The sequence below is a fragment of the Eretmochelys imbricata genome, chromosome 8, assembly GCF_965152235.1.
Source record: "Eretmochelys imbricata isolate rEreImb1 chromosome 8, rEreImb1.hap1, whole genome shotgun sequence".
In the NCBI taxonomy this organism is placed as follows: Eukaryota; Metazoa; Chordata; order Testudines; family Cheloniidae; genus Eretmochelys; species Eretmochelys imbricata.
Window position 1 is genome coordinate 97126160 of NC_135579.1, and position 19295 is coordinate 97145454.

General features: G+C 42.3%; 1 protein-coding gene across 1 annotated transcript in view; it reads right to left on the reverse strand.

Moving 5' to 3' along the window:
* Positions 1-6684: 6684 nt before the first annotated feature.
* The window catches only part of PODN (podocan), a 34957-nt gene continuing 22346 nt past the window's right edge, over positions 6685-19295 (reverse strand). The window contains exons 6-9 of the mRNA XM_077824932.1: positions 18376-18491; positions 14866-15523; positions 12079-12227; positions 6685-6850 (exon numbers count right to left, since the gene is read on the reverse strand). Coding sequence (XP_077681058.1) covers positions 6685-6850; positions 12079-12227; positions 14866-15523; positions 18376-18491 — 1089 coding nt within the window. The remainder of the gene's footprint in view (positions 6851-12078; positions 12228-14865; positions 15524-18375; positions 18492-19295) is intronic.

The following is a 19295-nucleotide window of genomic DNA, read 5'->3' on the forward strand; positions in this document are numbered from 1 at the left end:
TCCTGTTGAAACTGTTCCACTTTTTATAAAATACTTAAATATTCATTAGGCCAGTGAACAAGAGCATGAGAAGGACTCTACAGCACAGGGGTTAAGGGCCCATGTGGGATGTTAGACTCAAATTCAATTCCCTACTCCCATGAATAAGTATTTTATATAAAGCTTTCTCAGGAGAGACAGAGACCCACCCCAATCACGCAGATGCTAGGCACTTACCTGGAAGAGAGAGAACTCGGTTCAAGTTGTTACTCTGCATCAGAGGGGGTCTCCCACAGCCTGACTGCTGTGACTACTGGATATAAGGGCTCTTCCTTATTTGTTTGAAATGACTGACTTGACTTAGGTACCTAACAACAAGAGAGGTTGGGTATCAGTGGATCCCAAGAAGAGGACGGTGCCTCCCATTAGGCACCTAACTCCTTTTGTTGGGCAGGTTTTAGGCCCCACACCGCTCCTCAGCATTTCCCATTGCCTAGTTTAGGCACTGCAAAGCCTAAGACCCCTTTGTGGATCTAGCCCTATGAATCTGTAGAGTGGGTAGCACAATGGGGACCCAACTGCAATTGTGGCCTGTAGGCACTTCTGTAATATAAATAATAGACTAGACAAAAATTCTAGAAAATATAGTCTAGGGATGAATCCTGCCCTAACTGGATTAGGACTGGCTACCCCAACAGTACATTTCCCTCTCTACCTAATATATGTGAGATGTTGTCTTTGGCCCATATCCTGATGGCAGGAATGAGTCTGTTCTCCAGTCATTAATGAGAAGTTGTTAGACACTTGGCAGAGCAGTATATGGAAGTTTTTCTGTGAGAATGGGGCTCTGCATCCTATAAGGGAAGAGGAACATACACACACTCACTTGTTTGTCTTAAATCTCACTAAAATAAACCACTAACCTTGTTCCTTTTCAATAGTTGCAGCTTCAGGAAGAACCAGAATCCCTCAGAAGGTTTCAGTTTGAAGGAAAGTGATAAAGATTGAGTCTTGCTGGTGAGGACTTACCAATGGGATAATTAGGTAGGTCAGGTTTTTTTTGGTTAACATCCATGACAATGTTCTTCTAAATCCACAAAAAGGTAACGACAGTGCAAGCTTCTCTCACTCTGAATTGGAGGGCTAACTCCAGTTGTCTGAGGGTTAGTTTCAATGCCCATTCAACCCTTTGCCTTACAGGTACTTACACTGGCTTGGTGCCACTGTAAGAACTTCAATAGGTAGTTAAGAGATTCTTCATAGGACCGACTGCAACATAGCACTGGACCAAAGTCAACTAACTCATTTCATCTAAGCTAAAGCAGGCTCAGATGTTAACTTTCACTCGCTACTCTCATAGCATGAACCATGGAGCAGAAAGGGGATTAGTAATAGGATAGAAAACCTAACACAAACTAAGTCATTTCCAATATTACAGTCCCAGCAACTACAAGGATCTCATTCCATAACTGTATTGAAATAGACAATCGTGTCTAGGGAGGTTTCAAAACCGGTCAAGGTTAATACACTGTTCTAAAATACAAGGATCATTTTAGGGAGGGATTTTAAAAAGCACCTATCTTCCTTAAGCACTTCAAAAAATCTCACCTTTAAACAATATATTTCTCCTAACACCGCTTTACTTTTTAAAAGATCTTGGTTTAATAGCCTGTAGCACTTGATTTTTTGGGTATTTGTATAGGACCTCTTTAAAAAGTTTACTATAACAGTTGGTGTGCTGGTGGTATTGCAAACCATTACACATCTACAATACCATGGAACTGACTGGTGTGTGCGTGGCCTTATGCTGTACAATTTTAGTTGCATCTTCTCTATATGAACCAGATCCCGTCAAAAATATTTGCACCGTTGCTGCAGTGAAGAATTTTGTCCAAGCTCAGAAAAATCTTATTTTTCTTTTTTTCAGACTTGTGTACTGTCTCCTTAGTATGGAAAATGGGTTTTAAGAAAAAAATTAAATTGAGGCCTTCATTTGTATACACCCTCATACAGGCCATGCAAACATACTGTGTGTTGAAATGCAGGCTCAGTAAAATGCTGCTAGGACAGATATTCCAGATCTGAGCATTTCACTACCAACAACATGCATATCAACTTCAGTTCTTTCTTCTCAAAGTCTGAGCAACAGGAGTAACGGGAGAAGACAAAGTCATACCCTGTGGTGGTTATGTTGGTCTCTAGATTATATTTCTTTTCTTGGCGCAGTATTATAAGTTAAGCAGCTGATTTCTAACCTGTCCTCATTTTTGTTACAGGGGATAAAAACAGAAGCCCAGATCTTTGGGTCCCTTGATCCTCAGTGCTTCAGGGGGTGGTTAAGACCCTGGGACAAATCCTCCAGAGGTCTTTGCAGCTGGGGCTCTCCATGATGCAGAAGCACTCCAACCATACCCCCTGCCCTAGCCACATCCTGCCAACAGCCAGATATGCTGGCTCTACATCAACCAGGGACTCCCCAGCTGGCTGGTAATGCTGGCTTTCTAGCCCTTCTGAGCTGACAGGGTAGAGCACACTTAGCTGGAATAGAGCCAGGGATCTGGACAAGGGGTCCTGATTCTCTACAAAGGAGGAGGGAGTGGAGACATTTAGATCTGTGCAAACTGAGTTGCAAACCCCACTATTTTGGTTTGATAGAATTTTGTGTCTATTTTGCACAAGCAGAAATGATATAAGAAGCTGTGCAATGAGGAATCAGACCTATAGTTCTTTTTTGAGCAGCAAAGTAGGTTAGCTTGTGATGGACAAAATACATTTTTTGTGTCATATTTTTATTGAGGAGACAGTGGCTTCTTTAAGCCTAAGGCCAGATTCTGGTCTTAGTTATGCTGGTATAAAGCCAGAGCAGTTTTCTTTATTTTAGTCAAGTTATTCCAGATTTACACTGGTGTAAAAGAAAGCAGATTCTGGCCCTCAGACTGAATCTAGGCCTTCCTTAGCAAATGCTGATACTTGCCCTAGGGGGCCCAATCCTGGGAAATGTTGAGTACTCTCAATTCTTATTAATTTCAGAGGCAGATGAGGGCACTCAGCCGCTTCCCAGGAGCACTCAAATGAAATGGAAAGTTTAATGGGAATCAAAAGGTGCTCAGCAACTCCCTGGAAAAAAAATCAGGTGACTGATTGACTGTGGTGGGGGGAATAAGTTGTTAGATGGACCCCACCTTTACCACCACTGCATTCCAATAGTAATAGGTAGAGAGAAACCTTCAGCTGTTTGAAGATTCTGAAGATTCACTCGTACATAAGGTAACTTAAATATTGGCCAGGGCTGCAAAGAGAGGGGTTGCAGGTTTGAGACAACTTTGTAAAATATATTCAACATTTTAAACCATGCTTTCTCTTATTACTCTGCTTACATCTTCAGAGGTTGCTGTCTACGGTCTCATGGCAACTCTGATATCTGTATGTTACCTCAGAAATACACTCAATAGTTTGGGGGTGCTGTAAATTGATCTGTTTTGTGGGGTGATAGTTATTCTGAGTGATCCATATACAGCTTTATGTGGAAATCTAGTCCAGAAATCAGTTGGCAGTTGATTTTTTGACTCAAACACATAATTAAAGCTCACATTTGTATTTCTTGTTCACATTTAATATTGGATTTCTGTTTTTTCTTTGTTCTGGAAGTAATTTTTGCTTTTTTTTTTCTTCTGTGACTTGTGGCCATGTTGAATTTTCCCCACATGAGAACTGGCAAGGCCTTGGAATAACTCATGTGCTGCAGAAATCAAAAGGGAGAATGTATAACTAGACTTTCTCCAGTAGGGAAAACAGCTGGTGTAGAAACAAGCCAATGCAACACCTGCAAATAAATCTTAGGAGCACATTATGCAAAACAACATGTGCTCAACCAGAAACGCTCACTGAATCAACAACTTCCTTGCACTGTTTAGATTGCTCAGATGAAGGACATTACAAACAGATTAGAACCTCACAGCCCTTATGCTTTGATTCTTATTTTTTCATGTCTATTCCATGATTTCAGTAGGAACTGAGGGCACTGAAGATCTTACAGGAGGTCCTGCAAGGGTTGGGTCCCCAGTCTGGCACTGTGATGAGAAACCCCTCCCCTAACTGTCCTAATGACATCTTAGGGTCTGCTTATGAGAGGTTCTGAGTACCCACGACTTTCACTGGCTTTGGTGGTCATAGGATCAGGGTCTTAAGTATGTATGCTATACAGTATGCATCTAGTTGAGAATGTGTGCTGCTGTCCAGCTCCTAAATATTATTTGGTCCATTCACCTGGCCACTATTCTGGGATATTTGTACAAATGCCTCATGGACAAAAAGCAGCGGGACAGAAACTTTGACAAGGACTATAATGTAGAAATGCATTTCTTTTTTTATATATGTACAATAGTTGTTGCTTTGTTTTAAAAACCTTTCTAGCACTGGTGTATACTGCAGGCTTTGATAGTAGGGATAAGTTACTATGGGCTCCAGCCTTAACTTGCTTTTCTCATCCAAATATACATATTGTATTAACAGAGGAATGGATTAATCCAGTCTGGTTGTTCTTATTGCTGTTTGGTGATAAAGATGCCTCATATACTGCTCCACAGATGAAGCTACTGTAAATACCCATCCCTCTTGATCAACTATCCACCTGTTCGGGGTGAGAGAAAAGAGACAAAACGTATATATGGTTCACTTAAAATGGAGTGACAGAAACAGCATCTGAAGGCATGTGTTCAAAACAGTCCCATATTGTTATTATAGATGGAAATGGTAGGGGAAGAGAAATAGAAGAAACAAAAGCCAGCTTTTGTGAGTTCCAGAGCAATTCCTTATGATCCAGAGTCTTGTATAAGATGAATTGGAAGCTTCAGGATGGCATTCAGGGTCTCTCCCTGATTAAAGCACTATAACAGGCTGTCTTCATCAAGCCTGGCCCAGTGCCACAAATAGTCTGGGTGTAATTCACCGCACGTTTCGCTAAGTGCTCTCAGTATGTCTATATATAGATACAGGAATATAGGTCATTTTCCATACGTTTTCCTGCAATACATAATATAAGGAAGGCAAAAATCAGAGTTATATAACTTTGGAGCTTGTGATTCAAAACGCAGTAAGCTTAATGCATGCTGACAGAAGTCAGATGTGTCCTGGCCCAAAGCAGAGATGTACTTATTAGAAGGTTAAATGTACCCTGAGTTATTAAATGTAAACTATTTTCCTAGAAGGTTAGTTTGACCACTAGTTCTCTTGTACTTTTACGGATAACACAGGCATGGGTCTAATATTTGACTTTCCCAGTAGCTCCTGCTCTGGTCCAGTGCTGATATCTCAAGTAGACAATCCCCAGTACTGAACTGTTCCATACTCTAAGATGAAAACATTTACTAGGACGGAGTCCACATTTGTTTTCATATCTAACCAAATCCAAATTTGAGCTTGGATCTCCAGTGGCAAAAAGCTAGTATGTACCTTGTCTCCTGCCACCTTCCCACCTATAAAAGTCGCTTTTTTAGAATAGAGCACTGCACAGCAAACAATAATAAAAACATAAGAATGGCCATACTGGGTCAGACCAATGCTCCATCTAGCCCAGTATCCCATCTTCTGACGGGGTCCAGTGCCAGATGCTTCAGAGGCAATGAACAGAACAGGGCAATTATCAAGTGATCCATCACCTGTCGTCCAGTCCCAGCTTCTGGCAGTCAGAGGTTTAGAGAGAACTAGAACTTGAGGATGCATCCCTGACCATCGTGGCTAATAGCTATTAAGAGATCTGTCCTACATGAACTTATCTAATTCTTTTTTGAACCTCATTATACTTTTAAATAATCAATGGTCTCCAAACACTGCTGTTCCTCCACCTTATCACGTACAATAGAAGAGAGAAAAAAGTTCAAATAGAGGGATTAATTGGCTAATCAGAGTGGTAATGAGATACAGAGCTCTTCATCTCTAGGTCACCAGCTCAAAATCAGCCCAGGTCGTTAGTGACCTGGACTTGTCATGATCTGGAGGCTTTTCATTGAACCTATGTGAAATGAGTAGTAATGATTTCAGTACGACCCACAATGGACAGCACTAACTATACAAATACCAGCCCCGCTATAACTGGGACTCTTGTTTCAGCCTTGGAAGGGGTGGTGAATATGTAATAGTGACCCTATGGATGGGTCATTATCTGGATCTAAAAGCATGAGCCTCGAGCTACAGGATTATGAGCTCACAGGCACTGGCAGACAGAAGCCTCTACATGCACTCCAGCTATTTGAGTGGATCAAAGAGCCACACTGGTATCAATGTGGGTTGCAAGTGGGCATGGAGACTTTGTCATCCCAAGAGGCCATCCCACCAGGCCATAACTGAGACACATCATGGGGGGGCAAACTGGAAAGTGCGGCTGCTTCCAGTGCTGTACCTGCTGTGGGGATAATCAGAGGCTGCTAGGGTCTGTCCAGTATTTTTGATAAACACCAGATTCACAATGGTTTTTTTAAGAGAAATTTTCCAACCAGCTTTGACTGTGCCATCTCTGTCCCTTTATATTTTCAGATGGGTCTTTGAGTCCAAGACTCCAACTCTTACCCAGGATGAGTAATTCCATTTACTTCAATTGCACTACTCTTGTGAATTAAGGTTACTTACGTAAAGGTTTCAGGATTGGACCCTTGAGTAGGTATAGCAGGATGGTTACCTACCACATGATGTGCTTGAGTATGTGCATAGTTATCTTGATTCTTCCTCTTCTTCTTCTTCCTCCTCCTCTTCTGAATTATCCCTGTTCTTTGAAGTATCACTGAATTCAAAGTTCCCTTCAATATCCAGCACCTGTAAATGCTTTAGGCTTTGGAATGTACTTTCCTTCACTGCTCCAACCGCTATCTTATTGTACCTTCAAAACAAAAGTGTGACCGCTGTGTTTAAAATAACTGTTCTCTGCAGTGTGCTACATTCTAATTTTGAACTTTGCCTTTATGTTACAATATATAATCTCTGTAGATGCAAAGTACAGTACACCTTCTACAAACACAGGAGTGTTTGGAGATAAGAAGGTAGCCTGGGTATAAACTTGCCATAACTTCAGCCTGGCACACAATACCACTCCGAGAAGTATTACACCAGCCTAAAAAAGCAGCATTGTTCAAAGTTCAAATGCTGATTGGCCTGACTCTAGGATGACACTTCTGAGAGCAGGGCCTTTTAAAGATGGACATTTTTTAAAAAGTCCCAGGTTCAACAGCCTGGATGCCAAAATGCAGAGGCCAAATCCTGAAGTCCATAAGTGGTTTTTACTCAGACAAAACTGAGACTTCTGGCTGAGGACTGAGTAAAACCAGAGGACTTGGCCCTTTTGGATGGGGAGAGGAAGAGATGGAAGGTAATGATCTGTGAGCAGCCAGGTGAGGCAGTTATTTATATACCCTAATTATTTTTAACTACCACAGTTGACAAAGGACTTTTACAGCAGGGAAATCCTGAAAATGTGAGTGATACACAGAGTAACTGCTCACTGGGATTCCAACTGATCTGGCTGTCAGAGAAACAATTGTTCCAGATTCCATCTATTACCCTGCCCCTAATTTCTACAGCTGTACATAGCAGAGAAAAATCACAGTATTGGAAAGTCTCCCCCATGTATTCTTCATCCCAGCACCCAGTACTTTCCCTCCCATAGGGAAATGGTACCAGCTGCATATCCTAAGTTTCAAAGTATTGTGTGTTTGCAGTGATGTTGTAGTTGTGTTGGTCCCAGAATATGAGAGAGACAAGGTAGGTGAGATAATCTTTCTCAACCTTTTTGATTCCAGGGACCAGCTTGTTGCCTTCCTACACTGTGTGAGGGAGATCTTAGGTACTGGCACCAGTCCACAGATTGGTTGTTGAGAAATGCTGCTGTAGGAGACTGCATAAAATGAAATGGGTAATTGAAGGTTAGAAGGCAGTGGGGTGTTTTACAGATAGTTGTAATGAGCCATAAAACCAGTGTCTCTGAGTCCATGGTTTTTCACATCTAGCAGAGTTATGAATTTAAGTTCCCAGGCTTGCTTTTGAAGATGGTGTGCAGAGGCAAGTTCCCCACAGACCAGGACCCACCAAATTGAAGTGGCACCAGACCCTGCCAGAACATCAGATAAAAAATCTGCAGATATATCGTCTGCTACAATGATCAAAATCCCACACAACCTTTCAAGAGTCATCAGTCTTACACACACCTATCACAACATGTGGTTGTGTGCATTATCCAGTGCATCAAATGCCCCAACATCAACTATATGGATGAAACCAGACAATCACTACACTCTCAAATGAACTCACACAGACAAAAATACCAGGTCACCCAGGGACCAACACTTTCCACAAAGCGAGCACTCCCTATCTGACCTCTCAGTATTCGTCCTCCAAAGGAAACCTGCACAACACCTTCCAAAGAGGAGCCTGGCAACTTACATTCATAACTCTGCTGGACACTGAAAACCGTGGCCTCGGAAACACTGGTTTTATGGCTCATTACAACAATTTGTAACACACAACACTGCCAAACCCTAAATTGCCCAGTTCATTTTAAGTGATCTCTTACAGGGTGAGTAAACCTTTGTGCTTAACAATCCATCCCAATTTGTATTTAGCTCAGACACTCTGGTTTCCTTCCCCAGATCTAAAGAAGAGCTCTATGAAGCTCGAAAGCTTGTACTTTCCACCAGCAGAAATTGGTCCAATGTCTCTCTCAAAGTATAGTGTACTTGTTTATGAGACTCAAGGACACCTGTTGATAGTTTTAGATTTTATCCCCTTAAATATTGACTCAAAGGCTACCTGCAGAAACACAACAAAGTGCAACAATTGTTAATCTGTAAACAATGTGAACACACTAATATGTATTTTTTAAGGCTCATTCATGTCTATTGCATGGCCCATCACTCTTGAATGTGGTCACTGTTATATTCTCTTAAATATTCCCAGATGCACATGCTATTGTTTTACAATGGTATGATGACGCACGGCTTCTTGTTGACAAATATATCTTAGGTTGACAAGGCCTTTTACTGAATACTATAGCAAGACGTTTTTGCGTATTTGTTTTATATACACACATTTTTATATAAATTTGGTTTCTGATCTGCATCCAAGTTCTCACTAAATTCTCAGAAGTCTGAGCAGCTGGATTCACAGACAATAGGCTTTTAAATTATTGCATAGTAAGCAAATCAAATTATCCAGGAAGGAATGATTCAAATCTGTAGGTTACACAAAGCAGTTTAATTGCATATAAAGAAATAAGATCAGACCATATAAAGCTCACTATGCCATGCACATCCCAGGCTTTTGAACACATTACTGCAGGATAAAACATCAGATTAATCAAATATTCCATACTAACCAGGGGTTTTATAAATCCTGTCTGAGCAGTATTGCCAACATCAGTCTGTTAGAATAATAAAAATCCATACATTTACTGGACCAAAAACTGATTTCACCTGCACTGGTGTAAATCCTGAGTAACTCCATTTAAGTTTGTCACCACAGTTTGGATTTACGCTGAGCATAGATGAGATGAGGCTGTGGCCCATTACACCTACCAAGTATATAGTTAACAAACACTTCATCTGGTGGAGTTTCTAGTTCAATGCTATTTAATCTAAATTGCATCCTGGATAGACATCAGTATCTAAAGGATGGGAAAATATCAAGTCTCTGTCAGCGCTGTGGGAAACTGAGACCTCTTGGTTTGTAGGGCTTTTCATGCTCATGAGTTGTGAATTTGAACAGAGCTCAGGCAATACAATAAATTGTCCCAGGCTTGTATGAAACTTACTCATTGAAAAGTTGATAGAAGTGAGTGAACTTGGCCCAAGTTTGGGGTTTGCACTGAAAGCTGGTGAGTTTCACTTTTTGTTTTGAAAGTTTGACCCAGTTCTAGTCTCTGTCCTTAATTAACTTGAAATTCTGAATATAAGGCTATGAACTAGTTTGAAACTTTGGGTTTCTATCCCTATATTCCAGGTCACTCTTCTGCAGGCAAGTTCTGTTCAGTGCAGGACAATGGCAGTGGGGGGGGATATGGCTGTATGGCCCTGCCACTTGTGTGTGATCTGAACCATTTGTGCCACCTGAGATGTGTAAAGTGGCCATAGCACACTTGAGAATGTGGTTCTGCATGCTTCACACAAAGTGCATAAACGGCCATGTTGAAAAGATTTGCTGTAATATTGCTGATTGTTACCAATGGTAAGAGATCTCCTCTTCAGCAAACATGGCATGCTGGTTTTGAGGTTCCCCCCAACCTCTGTAGCAAGGATAATGACTAGAGCAGGAGCTGAACAAATGTATGGTTTATGTATTTCCTCTGCACTGTAGATTCTTTAGATTCATAGAAGATATTAGAAATCGGAGAGACACGGTGCGTGTCTTTTACTGGACCATCTTCTGTTGGTGATAGGGTTGTCAGGTGCCCGGTTTTTGACCGGAAAGCCTGGTCGAAAAGGGGACTGTAAGCGGGCTCCTTGTTGGGCTGCAGCAGCTCTCATCCCAGCCCCAGAGCAGAGGGAGCCCAGCTGGAAGGAGATATGGGGGATGGAGATAATCCAGCAAGCGACAGGGGTGGGGCCTTGGGGGGAAGGGCAAAGCAGAGGGCGGGGCCTTGAGGGTCCGGTTACCAGCCATAAGAAAGGTAGGAACCCTAGTTGGTATGAGAGACAAACGTTCGAGCTACACAGAGCTCTTCCTCAGATCTGGGCTGAAGTAAGCTCTGTGTAAGCCTGAAAACTTGTCTCTCTCACCAACAGAAGTGGATCCCATAAAAGATAGTTCCTCACCCATCTTGTCTCTCTAATAATCTGGGACCAACACAGCTACACCACCATATATTAGAAATCAGATTCAGTTTTTTGGCACAGGATTGAAAATGCTCCTTCCCAAAAGATCTGCAGGGCACTTTCAAATGGTTATTGAAAATCAGTTATTATACAACATCAGGACTAGAATGATCAGTCTGCAGCACTACAGAGATCAATTGTCAAACTGTCAGCCATTCCCAAGTTGCCCCATGGTGGCCAGAGGTGCCTCTGCAAAAGCCTGCCTCAATTTCCCCTTCACTCAGGGCCCCTTTAAAAGTCCACTTGGTCCAGATATTCAAAACATTCCCCTTCTGGAGTCCAATTCATTAAGTGCTGCACAAAGTCATTCAAAATAGAACTCAAACCTACAAAGTCTTCATTCAAGTTTCAGCTGGGCCCAGCCCCTCCTCTCTGAGGGTCTGTCCTCTGTTTAAAGTTTATTTCTTTTACCCCAGTGCTAAACTGGTCACATAGTCCCTTCTCCCTGTGGGTCTCTGTCTTCCTGCTCTCCCAGCACCCCACACTTGGACATGGCCTTCTCCACAGACCTTCTCCACTCATGTTTTCCCATTGCTCACATAGGGCCCTGCAGGAGCCTTTGTAATCCCTGCAGTGTCTGCAGGAATCTGCCAGCCACCCACAGCTGTCTACCGCTTTATAAGGGCAAGATATCTCCCCTTAAGTTCAACTAGGCAGCAGGTAATCAGTCAAGGTGCACTGGATCCCACTTCCTCTAAGAGGGTCAGGCCAATCGCCGTATGACACCCATGATCATACAAGCATCATAATCACATCATGGGCTCACTCTTTCCCCACAAAACTACCAGTGCAAAGCTGTAATCGTGCATGACCCCAAACCACTAGCAAGCTTTTATTTGCTATACTATAGAAATTCAGGACTGAAAATCAGTGGCAAGGCTGACTGAGTTAAAATTAGACCTTCCAAACTTTTAGTTTCTGGCTATATCTGGGCACATGACAAGCATGTACACTGACATCCTACAGTCTCTCTAGCCTGTCTGCCTGACCCATTCTTATAAACACTGAAATTTAAAAGGATGCAACACTCAAAGCAGAGTGAGTGTATGAGGTGCACACACAACCCCTCATTGCATATAAACCTAGCTGCACCCTGGATTACTGTACCATCAAGTTGCCCATAGGAGAAACTAGGATTTTAAATGCCTCCCCTTCCTTACTCCCCACCCCCGAAGCAAGCAATCAGAAAAGAGGGAAAAAAAGCAGAACATCCTGTGTGCAGACTCAAAGTAGCAAATGCCCTTACCTGAGGAAAATTCCCTTTATGTTGGGTGTGGATTCAAAGGCATTCTCTGATACCATGGTGATTTTGTTGTTCTGGAGATACAGATATTCTAGGGATCCTGGCAGGTCCGATGGAATAGAGATCAGCTGATTGCCACCCATATCTAATAACTGAAAGGAAGAGTCATACAGCCAGGGGTTAACTGAAGAGATGAGTGTAGACATTAGCAGCACCAACCGTATTTCATTACTGGTGAACCAGATGGTGATGTGTGAATCTCAAAAGGATGGGTATTGATAACCCTCACTATGGGTAACCATCCAGAAGTTAGGTACATGTGCAAAACCTATCCCGGATTACTGGGTCTGAATATCTGAGTAGGAAGTCACCTGCAAACAGGCTCCCTTTTGTTTGTGTTCGTGTGTGTGAGAAAGAGAGACAGAGAAACTGAGCATTTTGAGAGGGAGAGAAACTGAGCATTTTCAACCCTGTAAAAAGGTTCAGTTTCAGTTGAAGGTGGAGGGATTTTTATTGTTTCCAACCTTGTTTCATGTCAAGATCAATGTGGCCAGGAGGATTCTGGGCAGCCAAAGCAGGGGGTCCTGCCCTCCTGCAGTGCAATTTAATCTAGCAGTATCACATCAGAGATCATTCTGCTTTCTTTAAGGGCACCTACATTTCTCTATCCCTATCCTCATGCGTTAGTCCAGGCCTATTTGTAAATGAATGAAAAACAGACTGGGTTTCAATTATGCATAGAACTCCTTGGATGATATTCTCTCAAACACTTCATTGATTAAAGTTACTTTTCAAATGGCAAGAAATGTTTCTGATTCCGACCAATGTGTTAAATTAGCTAGGGCCTGATGCCACAGCTCTTACTCACATGTATAGTCTTACAGAAAGAAATGGGCCGAATATTTCTCCAACTCTCTATCTAAGATATAGTGGTGTAGCACCAATCGCCATAATATCTGGCCACTGCTCTGAGTTACGTTACTGCAAATCTGGAATTCCAGTGACTTCAGTACACTCATTTTGGATTCAGGCCCCAACCTTGCCAACGTTTATGCCAATGCTTAACTTTGTACATGCAGGTAGTTTCCTTGACTTCAGTGGGAATAGTCACATGTGCAAAGTGAAGCGTGTGGATAAGTATTTGCAGGATCGGGGCCTTACTCAGCTATAATATGTCAAACCTACGACAACAGGACTACTCATGTAAGAACTGCAGGGCCAACCCCTTAATGAAGTATAAATTACGGTATGCTGTAAGAGAAAGAACTGAATAAGTAATAAAGCCACTCAAAAAATGCAATGTGCCAAATGCAACCTTAAGCAGTGACCTTAGTGGCTACCTGAAGAAAAAAAAAGTGGGGGGCCTGTTATAGTGATGTCATTTTTCTTGAACAGAGTTTACAATGTGGTAGGGTACAGCTGGACGCAAGGGGCTCTGCATTACTGTGGCTTGACAGTGGTGTGACTGGCATAAAACCAGCGTTATGTGGTAGTGAATCAGACCCCTAGATAACAGAAGCTTATGTCTTCTTAATAATCAAAGCTTCCAAGATCTTAAGAGCATTTGGTTTGGTTTGAAAACAGATGGGTTAGGATGGATAAATGTCTTTAGTACGACAATGAAACAATCCCGCCATCTGTAATCTTCATTGGTGACATCATCCTTCTAAACTCAATTCCAGCTTTGAAATACAAACATACAGTGAGTCACACTTTAGTTTACCTGCCTTCATTAAAAGCATCACGTTGACAAGAAAATTAAAAAGGTATGATAAAACCATGGGCCAGAGCCTCAGCTAGTATAAACTGGCATTGTTCCATTAATTTCAATGGATTTATGCCAATTTATACCACCTGAAATCTGATGCACCATTTTCTCCATAGACTTCAACAGCAGAACTAACGTGAGATGAACGGCTGTACAAATCAAAATTCTTGGCATGTCGGAAGCCCTAATGCTGATAACCAGAATCACATATGCTCTGCATCTCTTATCCCTGCGGTGCTTTCAGATACAAAAGCTCCCTCCTTACAGTGCACTAATGTAGGTACAGTGGATGGTTTCCATAACAAGGGCAATACCTTTTAGTGCAGGGAATCGGCTCTTGCCTAAAAGGAAATGCAGACAAATCCTTCAGCTACTGACACAACTGCAAGATCATTTTGCATAGCACAAATGTGATTGTTCCTGCCTGCCTTATGTTTCTGTTCAACTTTCCCTGACAAGTAACCAAAGGACAGGCAGTTGATTGAATCCAGGCCTCCTAACTACTATCCAGGTGCCTTACCCAGCTGAGCTGCTAAATCCTACAGCTTGGCTTGTCTGACTGTAAGCTGCTATGGATGTTTTGTGCATTAACAGCTTGTTTTGTTTATGTACTCCTTGCCTCCCAGTGTCCCTCCCTTCAGAACTCTACACAATAAAGCTGATTTAAAACCCTTGGGGGTGGGGAGCGGAATTTGTATGGCGGCATCTGGAGTTTTAGCTGCATGACTCATTAATATCCAGTTGAAAATATAACACAGCTTCAGAATCCAGGACCAAAGAAATTCTTATGTTTCCTCTGATAACAGTACAATGGCGGCTGTCTTTCTATTTAGGAGGACAACTCTGCCACAAGACTTTTAAAATCAGATAATGGCCTCTTTCTACACTGTCTTGCACTTAATGTGCAGGCCTAGAAAATAAGGACCAATCTGAATCTACCATTAATGCTCCCTGAATTGGATCAAGCAAATAGGGAAGAGACATCCATATTATCAATATCATAGAGAAGGTGGTGTTTGTACCTGGAGACTGCTGAGTTCCCTCCATGCTCCCCTGTAAATGGAATTGACTTTCAGTTTATTGTTGCTCAGGTATAGCTCCTGCAGCTTTGTCATTCCTGCCAGGGCTCTTCTTGGAATGGTGCTTATGTCGTTCTCCTTCAGTTTCAGAATCTGCAAGTTCTTTGGAAAGCCAAAAGGCAGCGTGTGGAGGTTGTTCCCAGAAAGATCCAAGGACTTTAGCAGTCTCAGCTTGCGGAAGGCCTCCCGATGGATATGAGGACTTGTGATCTTATTGTAGCTCAAGTTTAGCTCCTCCAGTAAGTAAGTGGTAGCAAAGTCATTCCTGTTAATCTCAGAGATCTGGTTATGAAGGATCATAAGTGTCTTCACTCGCCGAGGTAGCCCACTGGGAATCCTTTCCAGCATATTGTTGTACAAGTGGACAGTGTGCAGCTTCTTCAGGCCCTGGAAGGCTTGCGGGTGGATCCCTCGGGCTTTTAACTTGTTGTTGTGAAGTAGAAGGTACTCAAGGTTTCTAATTTGGATCAAGACGTCTCTGCCAATCGTCTTAATTGCATTCTTCTCCAGGTGAAGGAGGACGATGTTTCGAGGTAAGCCACTCGGGATTTGTGAAAGATTATTGCTGGACAAATCCAGATATTCAAGGCTGGATAGTTTCCTTGGAAAAGCAGAAAGAAAAAATTCTCCATTTATATACTCCCAAGTGAAACAATAATATGTTTCCCTGGGGGATTTACCCCCTTTTTAAAAGACTTTCTCCCCCCCATCATGGCCACCTTGCTACTTCCCTTTCTGTCCTTGATGTATCTCTGGTGGGGACAGGTTTCAGAGTAGCAGCCATATTAGTCTCTATTCGCAAAAAGAAAAGGAGGACTTGTGGCACCTTAGAGACTAACAAATTTATTTGACCATAAGCTTTCGTGAGTTACAGCTCACTTCATCGGATGCGTAGTGGGGACAGCAGACATGTAGTTCCTTCACTGGCCACTAGGGGATATCCAGTGCAATCAAGCACCAGCTACACTTGCAGGAGAGCTGGCTAGATTCCATAAGCATCTGCCAGGGAGCTGAGATCTGCCTTTCAGCATGGTATTTCTCTCTGTTAACACCACATGCAAAATACTACAGCCGAATGATAAGAGTTATTGCATGCCACCAGAAAGACAGGCAGAGATGCAGTGGAAAGACCATTAAAATTTAAAAGTTCTGCTGTCAGTTTAAAATGACTACATCACAATCAACTCTAACTCCTGTCTCTCATTTCAAATAAAAAGGTATTTTTCACACTAAAAAAACAAGTTTTGCCTTTGAGATGATGCTGAATTGTTCTCACCAAAGGGGGAAACATAAACTCAGAGGTCTATGCCAAGATTATGAACTTCTTGTGACCTCCTAGTATTATGGAAGTGATTCAAGGCCAGATCTGCTTTGTGTAAACTATTCAAACTAGATTCCAAGGACTCAGTTGTAGCTAAAGCAAATCTTCAGTCCAGTCTCTTAAACCAACTGGATGCAGGTAAGTGGTATTATTTCCCAGCTCTGTGTTTCAAGGCAGACATTTCTGGAACTGGATAGTTTCTCAAGTCAAACAGTATACTCAATTGATATAATCTGTATGGCAATGCATATCCCATTTTACATTGCCAAAAAGTCTTCAGGAAATATGGCTTTATGTTGTGCAACCTTCATTGACCACTGAGTGCAAAAGATCAAACCCCTTCCCCACTGCAAAAGGTGATCTGTGGCTTAGCCGGAGGGATTGAGCTATGCTCATCCAACCCTTATAAGAAATGTTACACAAAACATTATTCTGGAGATAAAAATAGCAAAACCACATATAAATTACTATGCAATTGTGAGGATGCTAAATGGTAATGGAAAGAATAAAGGGGTTGTTGCATTTTCCTTTCTTCATAATCTGACAGGTTTATAGAGTACATAGCAAATTATGGGCAGGACATGTACTGTGAGTCAGATCCTCAGGTACAGCCAGTCAAGTACTCCACACAGCTGGGAAGGTAAAGGTAGCTTCCTGACACTCTGATCCCAAGAGCCTCAGTTTACCCATGGCACACTGTGGAGAAGCCAAAGGGCTATTTTAAATTGCACCAGCTTGTAAAAAACCCTTAGGGGCCATTTTGCTTTGGGGAAGTATCAAAGTACAGCATTCTCCAGCTTTCCTCCTACACTGGGGTAGCCCCATGCCAGGGTGATCCTTAACTGCACAATTAGGGCAGCTTTCAAGTCTGTTTTGCACTGTGAGAGCAGCACAAAAGAGAATCAGCAGAGCTGAAGATCTAGCCTTAATGTCCAGAAAACTGCACTTGGATCTGATCATGAGAAGTGCTGAGTGATCTCACTCCCTGTTGGTTTCAACAGGAATAGGAGCCCTAAACTTTTATTGACTTCAGCAGGACTCTAGGCCTCTCCCAGTAAGCACCTGGTACTTTGCATGATTGGGCCTGTAGCTACCAGGGGGCTAGGATCATTGGTGTCCTTTGTTTAAAGACACTGTATGATACCAGTTCAAACCATTGACCAATATGTTTGCATTTGGGTGACTGCACCTGAATCTAGGCCTTCTCATATAGACCCAGTAAATAAAATGGCACATTTTATAAAAGAAATCTTGTACCTTCTTTCAGAGTAACAGCCGTGTTAGTCTGTATTCGCAAAAAGAAAAGGAGTACTTGTGGCACCTGACAGACTAACCAATTTATTTGAGCATAAGCTTTCGTGAGCTACAGCTCACTTCATCGGATGCATACTGTGGAAACTGCAGAAGACATTATTATATACACAGAGACCATGAAACAATACCTCCTCCCACCCCACTCTCCTGCTGGTAATAGCTTATCTAAAGTGATCACTCTCCTTACAATGTGTATGATAATCAAGTTGGGCCATTTCCAGCACAAATCCAGGTTTTCTCACCCTCCGCCCCCCCCCCCCCAACTCACTCTCCTGCTAGTAATAGCCCATCCAAAGTGACCACTCTCTTTACAATGTGTATGATAACCAAGGTGGGCCATTTCCAGCACAAATCCAGGTTTTCTCACCCCCCCCCCCCTTCCAAAAACCACACACACAAACTCACTCTCCTGCTGGTAATAACTTATCCAAAGTGACCACTCTCCTTACAATGTGTATGAAAATCAAGGTGGGGAAATGAGTGAGTGAGTTTGGGGGCGGGGGGGGCGGAGGGGAGAAAACCTGGATTTGTGCTGGAAATGGCCCAACTTGATTATCATACACATTGTAAGGAGAGTGATCACTTTAGATAAGCTATTACCAGCAGGAGAGTGGGAGGAGGTATTGTTTCATGGTCTCTGTGTATATAATGACTTCTGCAGTTTCCACAGTATGCATCCGATGAAGTGAGCTGTAGCTCATGAAAGCTTATGCTCAAATAAATTGGTTAGTCTCTAAGGTGCCACAAGTACTCCTTTTCTTTGTACCTTCTTGTACATGTAAAGAAAAAACAGCCAAATTTAAAGAGCAGAGTCTCACCAGAAGGTTTCATTGTCCATCCCTTCATTAGTCAAGTAGTTGTTCTGCAAATACAGCTCTCGAAGGCCCGCAAGTTCATTGAAGGCTCCTTTGGGAATCTTCTCTAGTTTGTTGTTCTATAGACACAGAAAGCACATTATTAGGCTGAGAATATCTGAGTCTTGAGAATAGTCAGGCACAACTCTGAGCAGCTAGCATCATAGGCCTCATGTCCATGGGCATAAGAAGCAATGAAAAATCAGAAGGACTAGCATATAGTATATTACATGGGGATGTTATTAGCCTGAGAGAGAAATATATCCAAACAGTAGGCCAGATCCTGCAGTCCTTTCTCACTCACTCTCTCCCCAAGAGTTCTGACTGAGGACAGAGTAAGAGAATTGCAGGATTTGGCCCATTAACAAGGCCCTACTTACCGTACAGGTTCCAATTTCCTCACCCAAGCAATCTATTCACCTATCAAACAATCCTGGTCAAAGAATCTAGACTCAGCAAACCAGATTCCACTATAAAGTGAACCAACTAATTCTACAATCCTAACAATATTCCTTATCTACCAAAAAGCACAGTTCCTAAGAGTTAGATTCCAGAAAGCTACCTTCTCCCCTTAATGTGGCTTCTGAGTGGCCAACAGGCAGCAAAAGATAAAGCTTTGCTGTTGCCCTGAGCCAACACTAAAAACGTTGCATTTGTTGGTGCATTCCATTTACAGGCAGAATTAGAAGTGGGCCCCCACACTTTTAGAATATATAAGGCACTAATGTTGAATTTGGCAGACACAAAACAATTCAAGTATATGAAGAATGCACTGGACGCTGGGAGAGCTTCATATCTCATAGAACATCTCAATCAATGGGGCTACACCAGCGTCAAAGTGATCAGAGAGAGGAAAGAGACAACATGACTGTGTCACATCAAAA